This window comes from Equus quagga, chromosome 13, assembly GCF_021613505.1.
Source record: "Equus quagga isolate Etosha38 chromosome 13, UCLA_HA_Equagga_1.0, whole genome shotgun sequence".
Taxonomy (NCBI): Eukaryota; Metazoa; Chordata; class Mammalia; order Perissodactyla; family Equidae; genus Equus; species Equus quagga.
Window position 1 is genome coordinate 94,737,428 of NC_060279.1, and position 16,833 is coordinate 94,754,260.

At 53.2% G+C, this 16,833-nt stretch overlaps 2 protein-coding genes across 4 annotated transcripts in view; one reads left to right on the top strand and one right to left on the bottom strand.

Moving 5' to 3' along the window:
- Window positions 1-16,833, top strand: part of LOC124251347 (carcinoembryonic antigen-related cell adhesion molecule 1-like) — a 1,036,279-nt gene that overhangs the window by 474,521 nt on the left and 544,925 nt on the right. The gene's annotated exons all lie outside the window — the stretch shown is intronic.
- Window positions 29-15,608, bottom strand: DEDD2 (death effector domain containing 2). Of its 3 annotated transcripts, none has more exons than XM_046684100.1 (6): window positions 15,485-15,608; window positions 14,509-14,881; window positions 12,913-13,035; window positions 9,727-9,867; window positions 3,776-3,799; window positions 29-1,260 (listed from the first exon to the last, which is right to left on the bottom strand). In XM_046684100.1, the coding sequence occupies exons 2-6, from the start codon at window positions 14,834-14,836 to the stop codon at window positions 869-871; spliced, it is 1,008 nt and encodes a 335-aa protein (XP_046540056.1). In that variant the 5' UTR covers window positions 14,837-14,881; window positions 15,485-15,608; the 3' UTR covers window positions 29-868. The 3 variants fall into 3 exon arrangements, with proteins under 3 accessions (XP_046540056.1, XP_046540057.1, XP_046540058.1); XM_046684101.1 differs by lacking the exon at window positions 15,485-15,608 and adding an exon at window positions 15,267-15,466; XM_046684102.1 differs by lacking the exons at window positions 3,776-3,799; window positions 15,485-15,608 and having other exon boundaries at window positions 14,509-15,466.

The following is a 16,833-nucleotide window of genomic DNA, read 5'->3' on the forward strand; positions in this document are numbered from 1 at the left end:
ATAAAGAAAGAGTCCTAAGGAACCTTAATGCCCACCTATACCCCTTCCAGGGCAGCTTTATTGGCGTCATTTGTAAAAGGTCTTTCCTATCAGCCCAAGCCTTTGCCTTCCCTTTCTGAGAAGGCAGTTGGTTTCCGGTCCTGGCTCCACAGGCAACAACACACTTAGTCTGATGCTGCTGCAACACGTGTGATACTCCAGGGGCAGGTCCATGTGCAAGTCTGCATCCAGCTCTGGGGAGCAGGAAGAGGTGGAGAGCCAGGTCAGTGTGTGGAAGCTGGGTAGAGTCCTGGCCGGCTGTAGAAATGTGTGGGCAAGGTGAGCAGGCCCCGTGTGCACCCCAGCTCCAGTGCCCAGTGTGGCTGAAGCCCAGGGTTGGGGGCGGTAAAATCAGAGATCCTGAGAAAGAAGCCCTTAGGCCAAAGAAGTGTGTGGAGCAGGGCAGGAGCCCAGGGGAGATCTCAGAGGAGCAGTGTGGGTGGGTGTGTGCACGCGCACACATGTGCACACACAGCCCAGGGTTGGGGACATGATGTGCAGGGGGCCTTTGGTGAGTGTGTGGCTATGCCTCCCTCCCTTTGGGATCTGCATGCCTGAGACCCTGGCCTCCTGAAGCTAAGGGGTCACACCTGGGGGTGGAGATGGGGGGGTGGGTAGGAAGGAAACTCAGCTGGAAGTGGTTTAGGCCTCAGAGTCCACATCCTGTGGGAGGGGCTGTCAAAGGGGCAGGCTGTCGGTGGGCCTGGCCGTCTATCGCAGTCTTCCGAGTTACTGGCGTGGCAGTCCTCTAGGGGCAGAGATGGTCATCCTCCAGGGGAGAAGGTGGCCCAGAGGCTAGGAGATGGGGTCACTCCTGCCAGATCCAGGATCAGGAAGCCTCGGTTGGGCGCCGTGCTCCCTCCTCCTCCATCAGCAGTAGGCGGCGCCGGCCAGCCTCATAGTCGGCCTCGTCCACACTGACCAGCAGGCGGACAGCCTCCCGGCCCACAGCCTCACGAAGGGCCTCAGTCAGGAACACACCCCGAAGGGCCTGCAGCAGGGCACCACTCAGGTAGTCACCCCAGAAGGCGTCCAGATAGGAGAGCTCCGAGAACTTGATGTCACACACCACAGAGCCCAGGTCCCGAGAGCGCAGCACTGCTGTGGCCTGCCCAAACACGTCCAGCTGCCGTGCCAGCGCCTGGGGCCTCCGGGAAGCCACGCCCTGCTCCAAGGCAGGTCCATGTTCACAGTACTCTGCTCGCACCCTGAGCCGGATGTCTGTGGAGAAGGAGGGACTTGTCAGGGAGGGGCCAACACTGGACACACTGAGCAGGGGGACCAGCCACCCTCCCTCCCTCGAGCCTCCTCCACAGGCTCCTCCCACTGCCCCATGGGTTGCACTGCACCTGCCCCACATCCTTCCCCCTTCTGGTAGCCACACCCAAGCATGGTGACACCCTCACATGGCTTCCTTCCGTGTGATCTGGCCTTGTTACCTCCTGACCTTGTGACCCCCTCCTCTTCCCCTCACGTGCCCCACTCCAGCCTCACGACCTCCTTGCTGCTCCGCCCCCACCAGGCAGGTTCCACCCAGCCCTGCCTCTCCTTCAGCTGGGCAGGCTCTGTCCCCAGTCTCCACAGGACTTGCTGCCTCACTTCCTTCAGGTCTTTGCTCAGATGCCACCTTCCCAAGGAGGCCTACCCCGACCTCCCTATTTAAAACTTTACCCCTGTCGGGGCCCAGCATTCCCAGTTCCCCATTCCCTGCTCCATTTCTTCCCAAGGCACTTCTCACCTAACTTACTCTACACTTTCCCAGCTGTCATGCTCATCACTGTCTCTCTGCAGTGTGAGCTCCCTGAAGGGAGGGAGGTTGGTCTGTTTTGCTCACTTGCATAGCCCAGTGCACACAGGAGGTGCTCAATATGTACTTGTGAATGAACAAATACATGAATGAATGGACTTGCCTTTAGGCAACCAGCCTCACCCCACTCTCGCTCTCAAACAGCGAGATTCATGCAGGCCAACCACATCCCCGGTCCCCGCCAAAGCAAGCACCAGCCCAGGAGACTCAAGGCTGGAACTGGGCCGGCTCTACTGGGAAGCAGGTGCTCTTTCCACAGAGGTTGCTAAGATGGTGGGCTGTAAGCCTGGAGCTGCTGGGAGCCATTCTGCCACCACGAGGGGAGAAAACGATGCCTACACAGGGCCAACGATGGAGAGGAAAAGACTCCAGTTCATCGCATGAGGCCCAGAGCACCTGGATTTTCAACTATGATCAATCCCCTTTTTGCTTAAGCCAGTGTGAGTTGGGTTTCTGTCACTTACAACCCTGCCCACATCTGCCCGAATGAGGTGGCAGCTCTGCGCAGGGGACAGGACACAGGACTTCTGAGTCTTTCCCTGTAAACATCTCCCCAGGCACATCACCTCCTTGTGGGATTACTGAATTCCCACCTATGAATTGGACTACTAACAACCTCCTCTCCACACACAACACAGGCCGTCCTGAGGACAGCTATAAACTGGAAATGACAAGCACTAGATTCAGATGAACTCATTTAATCTGCAAATGACCCTGTGAGGCAGGCCCCATAACCACCCCCAATTTATAGATGAGGAAATGGAGGCCAAGAGAAGTAAAGTGACTTGCCCAAGGTCACATGGCCAGGCAGCAGCCATGCCCAACAGAGGTCACTGAACTTCCCACGCCCCAGAGGGCAGCTTTGGTTCAATGAAGCCAATTCTAACCCAGGCGCCTTCAGGCACTAGCTGTGTGACCTGGGACAAACTACCACCTCTCTGAGCCCAGGTTCCTGCCTAAACCAGGGGACAATCCCTACTGTGAAGGGCTGTTAAGAGGTTTAAGAAGCCAGCCCCGTGGCCGAGTGGTTGAGTTCACACACAGTTCACACACACCACTTTGGCAGCCCAGGGTTTCGCCGGTTCAGATCCTGGCCATGGACATGGCACCGCTCATCAAGCCGTGCTGAGGCGGTGTCCCACAAAGCACAACCAGAGGCAAGAATATACAACTATGTACTGAGGGGCTTTGGGGAGAAGAAAAAGGAAAGACTGGCAACAGATGTCAGCTCAGGTGCCAATCTTTTTAAAAAAAGGATTAAAGAGATAGAAAGGAACTGGCTAGCACTGTACATGGTGCCCAACAGCTGCTCCAAGAATGGCAGCTGCCAACAGCTCTGGCATGCCAAAGGCTTTACCCTTGGGGATTCAGCAGGATCAGCCTTGTAGGGCTGGAGCCATGTTTAGCCCATTGACAGATGAGGAAACTGAAGCTCTGGGAGGGGAAGTGTCATGCCCCAGACTCCCTTCACCTTTCACAGACCATGTCAGCAGCAGAGCAGAAAGTAGAAGGCAGGTTCTTGCTCCCCTAGATGACTTCTCAGTGCCACCCACTTCCTCCTCCCACCCCAAACCCCAAACCCTTCCTCCTTCTGCCTCAAAAGGAACCTCACCCTCTCTGCTCAAGGCCTAGGGGAACCAGCCAGGCCTCAGCCCCCAGGACTTCCCACAGCACTCAGGCCCAGCTCACTCCATCCAAAGGACCAGAAAAGACCTCTGGACCCACATCCTTGACTCCTGAGGTTCTGAGCAAGCCCCCAGTCAGAGTGGGCCAGGGAGGAGGGGACTGGGGGGAGCAGCACCTGTCCAAGGCCACACGAGGTTGCTTAGGGGCAGAGGCACAGAGCCAGGTGGTGGAGTCCGACAGACCTTGAGGCGAGTCCCAGCTCTGCCACTCTCTAGCTGTGGGGCCTTGGGCATGTGACCTCACCTCTCTGAGCCTCAGTTTCCCCATCTGAAAAACATAAACAGACAAACAAGAGGTCCCTGCTGCACAGTGGGGTCATGAGGATTAAATGAGGCAACTCACAAAGGTCTTGACCCAGGGCCTATCATAGAGAAGGCACCCCAAAACAGGAACTGTGATTTCGACACCCACCTCTCTACCCCACGGCCCCTGCCCAGGCCCTGCCCTCTCTCGCCTGGGCCCTGAGTTAACCTCCTCCTTCAGGCCCAGCTATATCCTTCAACACCCTGCCCTCCAGTCACAAAGGAAATGCTCCCAGCACAAGCCTTACTCATACACAAAATGATGTGCCCACCTCCTCTGCCCAGAATGCCCCCACTCACCCTTCAAGGCCCAGCTCACGGGACCCCACGACCCGCCCAGGTGAATCCCTGCCCAGATCGCCATTCTCCTCAGCACAGACTGCCATTGGACCTGTGGTGAAAACTGTCTATTCACCCAGAGCGTGTGCCGCCTGACATGGGGGTGGGGGCAGGACCAGGGTGGACTCGTGTGTGTCCTGTTCCTTCTTTCACTCAACAGATTTACTAAGTGCCAGGAACGCTGGGGTGACACGAGTGCCCCGCCGTAAGTGGGAGTGGCAGACATGTAACCTCCAGCCAGGGAGCTCTTCTCATGGGCCAGGCCTACCCAAGTGCCTTCCCTATCCTAGCCCCCCGAATCCTCAGAGTAATTTCATCATCCCCATTCACAGATGAGGAAATCCTTCACCCGACCACAGTCCAACCTCTGATCCAGAACACAAGAGGACAGCACACAGAGGAAGAGGACAGCGAGGCTCCACTGGGGAACAGACGACAACGTGCATTATCTCAGCCACCACTCCATGTCTGGCTCTGAATCACATGCGTTAAACGCAATCTCTCCTTTACTCCTTACCAAAATAATCTACTAAACATAGGTGACACTTACATAGCACTTACTGCAGGCTGGCACACACTTCACATCTACTGACCCTTTTGATCATCCCAGCCACCTTATAAGGCAGAGCTATTAGCCCCTTCTTGCAGATGGGAAAATTGAGGCACAGAGGATGAGTCATCTGCCCAAGGCCACACAGGCAGGAAGTGGCAGAGGTGAAATTCCAGCCAAGGCCCTTGGCTCCAGAGCCCAAACTCTTAACTACCCCCATGCTGTTTGCTGCCTCTCACACAACCATATACAGAAATCTATAATTAAAAGACATCCCAAGGGCCAGGAGAGAAAATTACAGAGAGCAAGTTATAATTTAGATTGAGACAATCAGAGAGGACCTCTCCAGGAAACGACATTGGAAGTGAACTGTGAAGGAGGACAAGTAGGTCAAGAGATAGAAAAACAGGGAGAAGGGAAGAGCGGCACCCCCAGAAGAGAGAATGGCGCGCATGGAAGTCCAGAGTCAGAAAATGAACTTGTGGCCTTCATGGGCTGGGGCGGGGGGGTGCGTGGCTGGTGTGGCTAGACCAGACAAGGAGAGGACATAAGGGGACAACTGGAGGGGTAGGGCCGGGCGGGGCCAACCACACCCTGGCAGGGAGTCTGGTGCTTCTTGAGATGACCTCCCCTCAGGGGCCTCCTCCATAAAACGAGGCTCACCCCCGCAGCTGCTCTCGTGGGGGCCACTGTGAGAATTACATGGCTAGATGCAGCTAAAGAGCTGAAACGAGCACCAGGCACATAACGCATCCTCCGAGTGCAGCAGGAAGGATAGGACCTGACACTGAGAGGACTCCCACTGCTCTGCAGAAGCTTCAAGGTGCTCAGGAACAGGGCCAGGGCAGCAATCGGGGAAGGCTGAAGGTGGCTGGTCCAGGATGGAAGCAATAGACAGAGAAGCAGATAGACTGGCCCAGGTGTGACAGTGAAGGGTGAAGTGGGAAAAGTACCCAGTACCCATGTGACCTGAGCCAGGGATGGCTGAACTGTTTCCTCTGGCCAGGAACACCAAGCACTTGTCAAGAGTCCCTCTCCAGCTGAGCAGCTGGGAGCAATGCTCCCTGCCCCCAGGGCAGGGGGTGGGGCTATGCCTTCCTAGAGAGGAGAGCTGCTCCTGCTTCCTGCACTCAGGTGGGCCCCAGTGCCCTCTTGTCCCCCAACCCCACACTCCACCAGTGGTCTCTCTTTCGGGGTAAAATGAGACAGAGAGAGAAAGGAAAAGGTTTCCCAGTGGGGACCAGGAAAGGTATGAGGGACAGGCCCTGCGCCAGGTGAGCAGACCTGCACACCAGAACCCGTGCCAGGTATGGCTGGGGACCAAGGTTGATTCTCCCTTCAGATCTCCTGTCCAGGAGTTCCTAGTAAGGGGGACTGGGGACAAAGAGAACCTGTGCTCCTATGGCACATCGTGGAGAGAGGCAGCCAGTGTACTCCAAGGGAAAGACCCTTGCCCTGCACTGCCACACCAGGGCCAGCACCACCCTCTTCTGGACAACAGCGGGACCCCTCCCTTGCTCCAGTCTCTTCCCTAAGACGCAGCCAGAGCCATTATGTCAAATGTAAAGTTTCTCAGCTTCTACTGAACTAAGGGATGGAGGCAACGAGAAGCCGCTGCCAAATTCAGAAAGATGTGGAGCCACTGCCTGCTTCCTGGTGGAAGACCAGGATACTACCCAGAAACTGAGCTTGAAAAAACCAAAACACCAAACCCGAATCTGATCCAGCCTCACCAGACCCAACTACCAATTTTCAAGAAATATAGACAGGGGAACCGGTTCAATCAACCCCACCACAGGATGAACTGGCAAAATCCAGTCCCTGGGAAACGCTAGGCTACAGGACAACTACCTTCGACAAACACAATACAAGGTGGGGAAAGAAAGAAAAGAGAGATGGCATGGAATCCCACAGATTAGGAGAGACCTGAGAGAACCAATATTTAGAAGAATTTGAAATTGAGCACTGATTAGACGTTGGATAGCAAAGAATTACTGTTAACTTTTTTGGTGTGATAATTTCTTTTTTAGGAATTCTTATCTTGAGGTACACGGCGAAAAATCCACACATGAAGTAACAGGACACCTGGAACTGACTCCAAAACAATATGGTGATGAACCAAAATCAGCCACAAACCGACCACTGCTGAGGCTGGGTGATGGGGAGCCGGGGTTCATTACACTCGTCTGTCTAATTCTCTATCTTCTCCACAGAATACAGTAGGGGAAAAAAGCAAAGCTCATCCTGTCATTCAAATCCTCGGACTGCTTTCCATCATTTGAAAAAAATGCAAAGCCCTGGCCCGTGGCTCACAGGCTGTGCAGGATGGGCCCCAGGTCACGACGTGTCCTGCCCTCACCTCCCAGCAGCCTCCCCCTCGCTCCCTCTGCTCCAGCCTTGCCAGCATCCTCACCATCCCTTCACCACCACTGGCACGCTCCCACTCAGGCCTTGGCTCCTGCTGTCCCCTCTATCCGGAACACTCTTCCTCAGCCATCCACACACACTCTCTCTCTCTTCTGAGGGGACTTCCTAGACCACTCTATCTTGAAAATACATCTAAAACTACTTCTATCACTCTCTACTCCCTTGCCCTACTTCGTTTCTCTTCACAGCTGACATCTGAAGTTTCTGTCTCTTGGCTTTCTCCTCCTACTAGAACACAAGATCCATGAGGACAAGGGCCTTCCAGCCCCACTGTGTCAAGCATGTAGTAAGCACTCTGTAAATACATACAGAATAACCAGCAAACAAACCCAGGTTTTAGCCCAGCCCCGTCTTTGCCACTCTGCACAATGGGGTACGTCACCCCTACCCCAATGGCTGTCTTCAGAAAACAAGATCAGGCGAGTAGCCGCCCAACACAGTGCCCAGTGGATGGCCAAGAGGGACACAGAAACTCAGAGGTCATGTGTCCAAGTCCAGGATCCCCGTGCCCTCTTCCTCATACTCTTGGGCCCTGGGGAGTTTAGTCTGGTTCTGTCCCTCAGGGGAAGGCAGCTAACTGGGGGTCAACCCCACAGTTGTCACAGGTGAAGAGGGGGCAAGAATGGCAGGCCTCTCCTCACTCAGGTCTGGAAGGGCCTCCTTCCACCCCTGAGACTGGGCCTCATTAAAGGTAAGTCATCTCCATTTTCAAAGGAGAAAACCAGGGCCCTACTGGGGAGAGGCTCGCTCACTCCAGCCCCACCCAGCCTGGTGAGTCAGCAGTCAGACCTGCTCACCCATCCCCCCAAGCAAGAGCCGGCCACACCCTGATTAACAACCTCCCCGCCCTCAGGGAAGAGACCTGAAGTCTCCACTGGCAAACCCCTCCCTAGCCTCAGCTGGGCCTACTCCCTAAGGAGGCAGGGACTCCTTCCACAGCCCAGCCAGCCTGGTAGCTCTGGTAATTACGCCTCGCCTGACTGCAGGGAGAATCGCCACCCAGGGCAGCCACCCCCTCAAGCCAGGGGCTGTCTGAGGACACAGGCTGGCGCTATTGGTCTGCTCCTCCTGAAGGTGGTATCTACAGCCTCATCTATGGAGTGGACCCGACGCCCTCAGCCTGGAGGACCAAAACATGGGCCACCGGGAGGAGACAGGTGTGAGTGCTTTGCAGGCTGGAGAAGGCTCTGCAGATGCTGAGAGGAAGCACCCTTCGGCGGAGGTCTCCTGGGGAATGCAAAGCTGCTGCAACCTCAATCTTCCTGCCTATAATTCCACTACCCTCCCACTGCAGCCTGAGCATCTTAAGGCTGATCCCCTCTGTGTCCCCATGCTTGGTGATCTCAGAGGAAGGAGTATGGGGGTAGAGGGTGAGAGAGAGTGAGCATGCCCACCTATGCCAGTGTCCTCCCCTAGGACCAGGTGGAATTTCTTGAGGGCAAGGTCTGAGCATGAGTCTCTACAGCAGAGCCCCCAACTCATCCAACCCAACCTGTCTGCAGGCCCAGCATACCTAAGTCCAAGTTGTTTGTTTATTTCCTTAGTCCACTCCCTGCTCAACTACCCTAGGCCGGACCTCTGCCCTCTCCTTCCTGTTGGACTGCATGGCCTCTCCATTCACTTCCCTGCTTCCACTTCAATTCACTTAACACGCGCCTGACAGAGCATATGCTATAAGCTCGGGGACATTCTAAGCACTTTACAAATCGTACCTCATTTTTTAACTGATTTTCCAGATGGGGTCAGATTTCCATACAAACGGGTTATCAGATCACCTCACTCCCGTTTCAAACCCCTGGACAGCATCTGATGCGTGGAATAAAATCCAAACTCCCATCTGCTCCAAGGCCTGCCAGGCCCAGCTGCTCGGCCTCTGCCAGGCTCCTCTACCCACACTCTTCATGGCACTGTCTAAATCAAGTTTTGGTTTCACTGCTCTGTCACCCTAGAGAAGGTCACCTCCACAAGGACAGGTACCTCACTGCTGTTCCTGCTCTAAGCACATGGCACAGTAACAGTGAGAAGAGCAAACCGGTCCGTGGCACGGGCCATGCACTGTTCCAAGCGTGTTACATGGGTTACCTCATTTTCTCTTTCAACAACTTTAACTAGAAGGTACCGCTATCAACCTCACTTTATAGAACTGAGGCACACAGGGGTTCAGTCACCTGTCGAAGGTCAGAGTGCCATGGCCAGGATGTGAATTGGGCAGCCTATGACAGGATCCTTGATTTTTACCCCTGCATTATTCCACCACCGCAGAATGAATAATTAAATAAGTAAATCCTTGCAAATGTTTGCTGAATAAACAAACAAAAATTGGGGGCAGGGAGTTGTAAGGGAAGGCTCCCTGGAGGAGGTGGCATGTGACATGATCTTTCAACTATGGGCAGGGTGTAGACAAGCAAGATGGCAATAGAAAGGACAAGGATTCCACTGTGCTGAATGGATACATGAGAGCCACTGCCCACCCGCCAGGTGTCACACTCTAGACGAGGACTCATTTTTCCTACCCTCTGCTCTGCTGCCTGCCATGGGCACTGTACATGCATTCCCCAAGGCCCACAGACACCTACCACAGGTCACTTTGCCTTCTGAAGCGGGCCTGGCTGGCTCCTGCTGCTGCTGGGGGGTGGCTGAGGCCCCTCTCTGCCGCCGTCTAGCACCACCACTGGGCCGGCCCCGACTCCGGCGCTGTCGCTTGGTCGGTGGGGAGCCTGAGGAGAGAAAAACAGGGCAGGTGAGGACCAGGATGATAGGTGGAGCATCAAGACTGGGTGCCCAGGGAAGAGCCTGAGGCTGCTCTCCACACCGTGAGACCCTAGTTGAGCCTCTCTGCTTCCAGGGCCTCAGTGGCCCTGACCCTAAAATAAGGAGTACAATCTAGCATCATATAGAAGGACAGACAAGCATGCCCCACCACCCAGCAGGCCTACTCCCAGGCATGACCCTAGAGAAAGCCCTGCATGCTCACACCAGGAGACAATCATGGCAACCACTGCTCACAGTTTATACCCATCTAAACCTGAAAACAATGTCAACATCTGGCAAGAAGACTACAGAGTAATTTCCAGGAAACAGAGCAAGGTGCTAACAAGTGTCTACAGTTTGCATAATAAAGGAGGAGAAACAAGAATATCTATGTATTTGCTATTCTTGTGAAATGAAACACTGTAAACATAGACTAGAAATGAATGAAATTGATTACCTATTGACAAGATGGATCGAAAACAGTGGAAATGACACTTCTAAGAACATCTTTTTTATATACTTTAGTTTTGCCTTTTGAATCAGGTAACTTTCAAATACTCAAAAAATCTGAGACAAAAACAAACCATAAAATTAACTACCAACAGGAAAAAATGAACCTGACTGTATATATAATTGATAACACGAACAGGAGAAGAAAAGAATTTTTCTTTTTTGAGGAAAATCAGCCCTGAGCTAACATTTGTGCCCATCTTCCTCAATTTTATATGTGGGTCACCACTGCAGCATGGCTTGATAAGCAGTGCACAGGTCTGCCCCTGGGATCCGAACTGGCGAACCCTGAGCCACCGAAGCGGAGTGCGCAAACTTGACTGCTATGCCACCAGGTCAGCCCCAGAAAAGAATTCTTTCAAGTAACTTAGAACGACATTCTGACTATACTCTAAGACACTCTGAGGACAATTAGAACCACAAATAAATCTTATGTTACATTCAGTGAACACAGTCCACAGTGGCACTGACATTATAATTTTAAACCTATTTTATTATTGTAAAATAAAGCAAGGAAATCCATATCTCAATGTTACTAAGAACCAAGATTTTGGAGACAACCCCGTGGGCAAGTGGTTAAGTTTGCGCGCTCCGCCTCAGCGGCCCAGGGTTTCACCAGTTTGGATGTTGGGTGCCAACATGGCACTCCTCATCAAACCACGCTGAGGCAGCATCCCACATGCCACAACTAGAGGCACCCACAACTAAAAATATACAACTATGTACCAGGGGGCTTTGGGGAGAAAAAAGGAAAAATAAAATCTTTGAAAAAAAAACAAACACCAAGATTTTCAGTGTAAGAGAAAAAGGCCTTGTAATGCTAATTTTAAGTTGAAAATATTAATATAAACTTTTTCTTAAACACAGTTTCTAGCTCTCTTCTCTGAAAGAGCCTAGAAACAATGAGCACACTCAGCACCCAGATCTTGGTCTCTAAATACCACAAATTCTAAAAGAAACCAGGCTTCTGGAAACAGCTGACTCCACGGCTGGGAAAGGGAAAGCAGAAGTGAGCCCAGGACACCTTGCAGTGCCACAAAGCAGGAAGCGCCAAAGACTGATGGAGACATGTCAAATAACACAGGAGCTAGGCAATTTCAACACCAGGAATAGTAACTAATTGATTAGAACACAGTAAATAAACAAGAATACATGAGTCTACAGTGTTACTCCCTGCCTTCTCCAGAGAGGGAGAGCGTGAGACACAGAAAGCAAAACTCCTCTTGAAAGAATGCCAGCTAATAAACGTGGAAAAATGCAAGAATTAGAAAATCACCACTTTGCAAACACCAGTGTAATAAGTGGTTCAGGCAGGGATCACCAATGGATGCTAGACCCACTGGGGATGCTAGACCCATCCTGGGGAACAGGATGTGCCAAAGTGTCATCCCACAGATTGTTTACTAACCATAAGAGAAAAAATGTCCCTTTACAAAGAACAAATATGGCAGACACCACCCTAGCCAAGTGATTCAACTTGCCCTCTCACAATAGGAAAACCAGACCTTACAACTCCTGATGTGCTCCAGTGTGAAGCACACAGCATCATCCAAAGAGCCTTCTTGCCAAAGACATGCACCTGAATCTAAGCAAGCCTCCAGACCCAATTCCCACTTCACAGGAACTACAGGGGCCAGAGAACAAGTTAAATGGCACCATCAGGAAACAGTCAGACACTTCTGGAAACAATCAGGACATTCTACAAAACTACTGGCCTGGTAGGGTCAATAAGTCAATGTCATGGGGGAAAAAAAAAGGTATGTTGTGAGAGAGGAGGTTCAGTTCTACAGTAAGAGGTTAAGGAGCCATAACTGAATGCAGAGCAACTCAACTATGAGTGGCTCCTGAAAGTGGAGACAACCTTGGAGAGATCTGAAAACGGACAGTTAGGATACCAGTGAATTCTATTCACTTTCCTCGGTATGATAAGGGTCTTGAAATGGATAAGAAAATCTCCTCAGTCTCAGCAAATGCTTGCTGATTTAGGGGCAAAATGTCCTGATGGCCGTAATTCACTTTCAAAGAGTTCAACAAAAATCCCAGAATTATATATACACACACATAAAGCAAAAGTGGCAAAATGTTAAAATTACCGGATTGAGATGAAAGATACAAGCATGCTCACTGTACTAATCTTTCAACTTCTCTGTATGTTTGAAAAACTAAAAAATGGGGAAGGGGAAGACTGGATAAATTAATGGGCACAGTAATTAAAAGAAACTAATTAGAGGTACTCAACATGAATAAATCTCAAAAACACATCCAACAAAGACATCCATGTGATATCCATGATGTGACGCCATTTAGCTGAAATACAAAACCACAAGAAACAATTCCATATGTTGCTTCTCGACACCAGTTTCTGCAATAATAATAAACACATACACAGAGCGAAAATGAAACAGAATGACTGCCTGAGCCCCTTCCTTGATGGGGGAGGTCCAGGAGGGTTCAGAAGGAAGTGAGGGACACTGCCGTCATGGCCACCCAGGTGGGCTCACCTGTCTCCCACTGACCCTGCTGAGCATTTGAAGAACTACTTGACTGCCGACGGCGACGGCAGCTACCCTCTGTCCTCTTTGAAGAAGAGGTGGAGGTACCATAATTGTAGCGTTCTGGAGACACTGTTGGAGAAAAGAAAAGAAAAAAGTATTCACAGCCTCCAGTTCCTCCCAGGCCCAGCTGCAAATTCCTATCCCAAGGTGAATGCCTGCCCCACAGGGAGCCTGAGTCCCCCAGAGGTCAGAGCCCAGATACCCACCCCTCTCAAACACCTCCTTGTGTGAAGCCTCCAGTGATAGAGGCCTCCCAACCCATGTCAACAGCAGCTCCAACTGCCAGGGTTATTCTGTAAGCTGAGTCATGGTCAGGATCCCTGCAATGTTGTTCCCCATCAATTGCCCCCAGCTCTCCCTGAGGCCCCAAGGAGAAAGCAGGCCTCTGGGCAGGCTCCCCAAATCTCTTCCAGAGCCTGACCCTCAGACATTTTTTTCCAAAACTGCTGTCAGTTCTTCTCTCATGCTGTCCTTCTCCTGGTTATCCGAATCTCATGGGCTTACTCTGGGCAGGAGAAGTTCACAATCCCCCTTCCCAAACTAGCCACTGCACCTCTAGTAACCCAGCCAAGGGCTCAACAGCTCGAGGCCTATGCACACACAGGGCTCCTGTGCCTTAAACCCTCCCAGCTCCTGACCTTCTCAGAACTACTATCCTCCAGGAAACCTTCTCTCACAAAGATTAAGGGCATCAACTCCAGAGACAAACCAGCCAGATATGAATCCTGGCTCCCACATTTTCTAGCTGTGTTATCTATAAGCCCCTGTATGATGCGGCTTCTCGCCTACCTCTCTGTCCTTATTTAGGTCCCCCTCTGCTCCTGCCACATTGGCCCCTGATAACGCCAAACTCAATCCTGCCTCAGGGTTTGAAAGCTTGTCTTTCCCTCTGCCTGGAATTTTCTCCTGAGATCTACGCACAGCAGCAGTGCAGCCTCAGTTCAAATGTCACCTTCTCAGAAAGATCTTAAGTGGTCATCTAATCTAAAGAGACCTCCTTTCACTTTGAAGCACCCCTTACTCTATTAGTTTTACTCTTTCTATTATCTGTCTTAATGTCTGATTCTCCCACTAAATGTCAGCTTCATGGGAGAAGAAACACTTTGCCAGTCCCATCACCTTGTATTGCCTCTGCCCAGCACATAGGATCCAGTTCTTAAATGTAGGCAAGCTGCTTAACTTCTCTGAACCTGTTGTTTTCCCTGTTCAGTGGGGACACTAACAAGACTTCCTCATGGGATTACCAGGAAGACATAAAGTGATGGCTCGTACGAAGGGCTTACACTTTGCCTGGCATGAAATAAGCCCTCCATAAACGGTGGCCACAAACATCACGACTGATGTGGCCAAATTTCCCAAGTTCACCCCTCCCAAAGCCATGCCCCCTCCCTCTTGTATCCTTCATTGATACTCCAGGAGGGTGGAGTGGGACGGGACATAGGCTTCCTGATATGGCGCTATCCATATCAAGGCATCACGGGGGACCAGCGAGAACAAGGCCCTCTCCCTACCGAAGTCTGTCATCCTCCCATTCAACCATACCTGGCCGACGCCGATTACGCGCCAGGTGCGGCAGCAAGTCGTGGCGGGCCAGCACGCGCAGCAGTTGCCCCAGCAGCCGCAGGTTGCTCTCGTCGCATTGCCCGCGGCGTTCTAGCTCCAGGAGCAGCTCCAAGCCGCTGCGGGCGCGGGCCAGGCCACCGGCAGCGCCGGGAGCTTCGTCCAGCAGGAAGGCCAGCAGCTCCAGCTCGCACTCGGTCAGCTGCCCGCCCACCACTTCAAACATACGGTGAAGGGACAGCATCCCGTAGTAGTCCAGGCACTCATCCTCCTCCCAGCTCGAGGCCGGGGTCGACCCAGACAGCGCCATACCCGGGGGAGGGGGCAGAACAAGTTCAGAACCAGGGCCTAGAACCTAGACAGCGAGGAGGGGGCAGTGGTCAGGGAGGCGGACGCCCGGACCCCAACCCAGCCTGTGCGTCTACCCTGCTTCGTCCCGCCGGGCACGGCCACCCTCACACCCCCGCCGCCTCAGCCTCCCCCTGCCCCGGAAGGGAATGGTATCACCCCAGGTCCCCTAGTAACAGGTCGAGACGCCAGACCCCGCTCCTCCTCAAAACAGTCGGGCGGCCGAGCCCGAACGCCCCTCCCCAGGTGGTATGTTCCGAACCAGCCTCCGAACCCAACCAAGCGATTCGGTCCAACCGAGCCAGGAGGCCCACGCCGGAGCACCCTGCCGACTGCCCTTTGAGTCGGGGTAGTATTGTCCGGACGTGCCCCTTCGCTCCAGCCAGTGGTACCGTCCTATTAGTCCCACGGCTCCATCCAAGTGGTACCGTCCGAAAGTGACCCTGTGCCCCTGCAAGTGGGAGCGACCACAGCAGCCCTTCGCTCCACGCAGGTGGTACTGCCCGAACCGAGCCCCGCGCCCTGGAAGGGCGGTACCGCCCTCTCCCCAGAACCCAGGTGGTTCTGTCTACCCGCTACCGGCCGCCTTTAGCGCTCTCGGGATCCTCACCGGATTCCGGCGTCCGATGACTCCTGGGCGACGGCCGCAGCCACTTGTTTTGGATCTTTCTGGCACCTTCTCTATTATTACGCCTGCGTCACCTCGCCCCTCCTCCTTCCCCCAACTCACGCAGGTGCGACCGCCACGCCCCTTAGGCGCAAGCGCAGAGTGAGGCTTCTAAGCCCCGCCCCCAGGCCCGCCCCCAACCGTAGCGTCCGGACCGGCCCGTGCTGCGCCTGCGCAGAGCGAGAGTGGTGCCGTGTCTGGACTGGATCTGGTATCTGCTGAGTGACAGGGTTGCTTCTGCCCGCCCATGACTTAAGCCACCGGGTTATTGTTGCCCCACGTCACGACCTATTGGAATTACTCGTCTCATGGAATACAACCCCCTCCTAATCACGACCGAGACACCCACATTACCACTGCCCCCAGCTGTCCAGGGCAAGGGACCACAGTCACGACTGTCTTGGCTTCGAGTTGCACCCAGGCCCCTTATGATCGACACTTGGACCCATTAGACTGCCCCTTACTCCTAATGGCAACCAGGAACCTACATCCCAACTGTGCCATCCATCTCATGATCCCGATTAGAATACCCTCTCATCCAACAGAAACCCACCGTCTTTAAGTTCCTTCCCCTGATCAAGACCAGGACTCTCCCATCTTATGTTAGAACTAATACCTCCTTCCTGACTGCAAAAGGCCCCTCCATCCCTGACTGTGCTTTTCCTGATGGCGTCCATCACAACCCTCCCATTACAGTCAGACACCCCCTAACCAGAATCTTGAACAGCGCCACCATAACCCTTCCAATCTCTGCCCTCCAAGGTCACAGGGCCTCCCAATACCCCTTGTCTAACCTGCACCTACCAGTTTTACTCTGGCGCTTCGCTGTAGATGTTGATTGTCTGAGCGTCCCCCTCCCCCCACCAGCCGTGAGGCCTTGGGCGTGGCGACTACCCTGCCCCCCACTTAGGTGACTCAAGATCACGGCCTGCACACCTGCCTTGAGATAGGTCCCCTCCCTGGACTTGTTCCCACCCCCGGAATTATCACCCCTTGGTGGAGGCGGGAGACCTGGGTCCCGCCTGGCACTGGCTCAGCACTGGCTCTGCTTGGACGGCAGCAGTGACCTCAGAAGAGGGCCTTCCTCTCTCTGATGGCAATTGTCACCGACTGAAGCCAGTCCTGGACTGGACACACAGTAGGAGCCCAATAAACGAATATCGTTAAATCAACCGAAGAGTGGGAGGGAAGGGAAAGCACTTTCTACAAACTATGAAGGACTATGTCAATGTTAGATGGGTTATAGTGAGCACTCACGGTGTATTAGGCCCTGTGCTGAGGACTTTTACGTG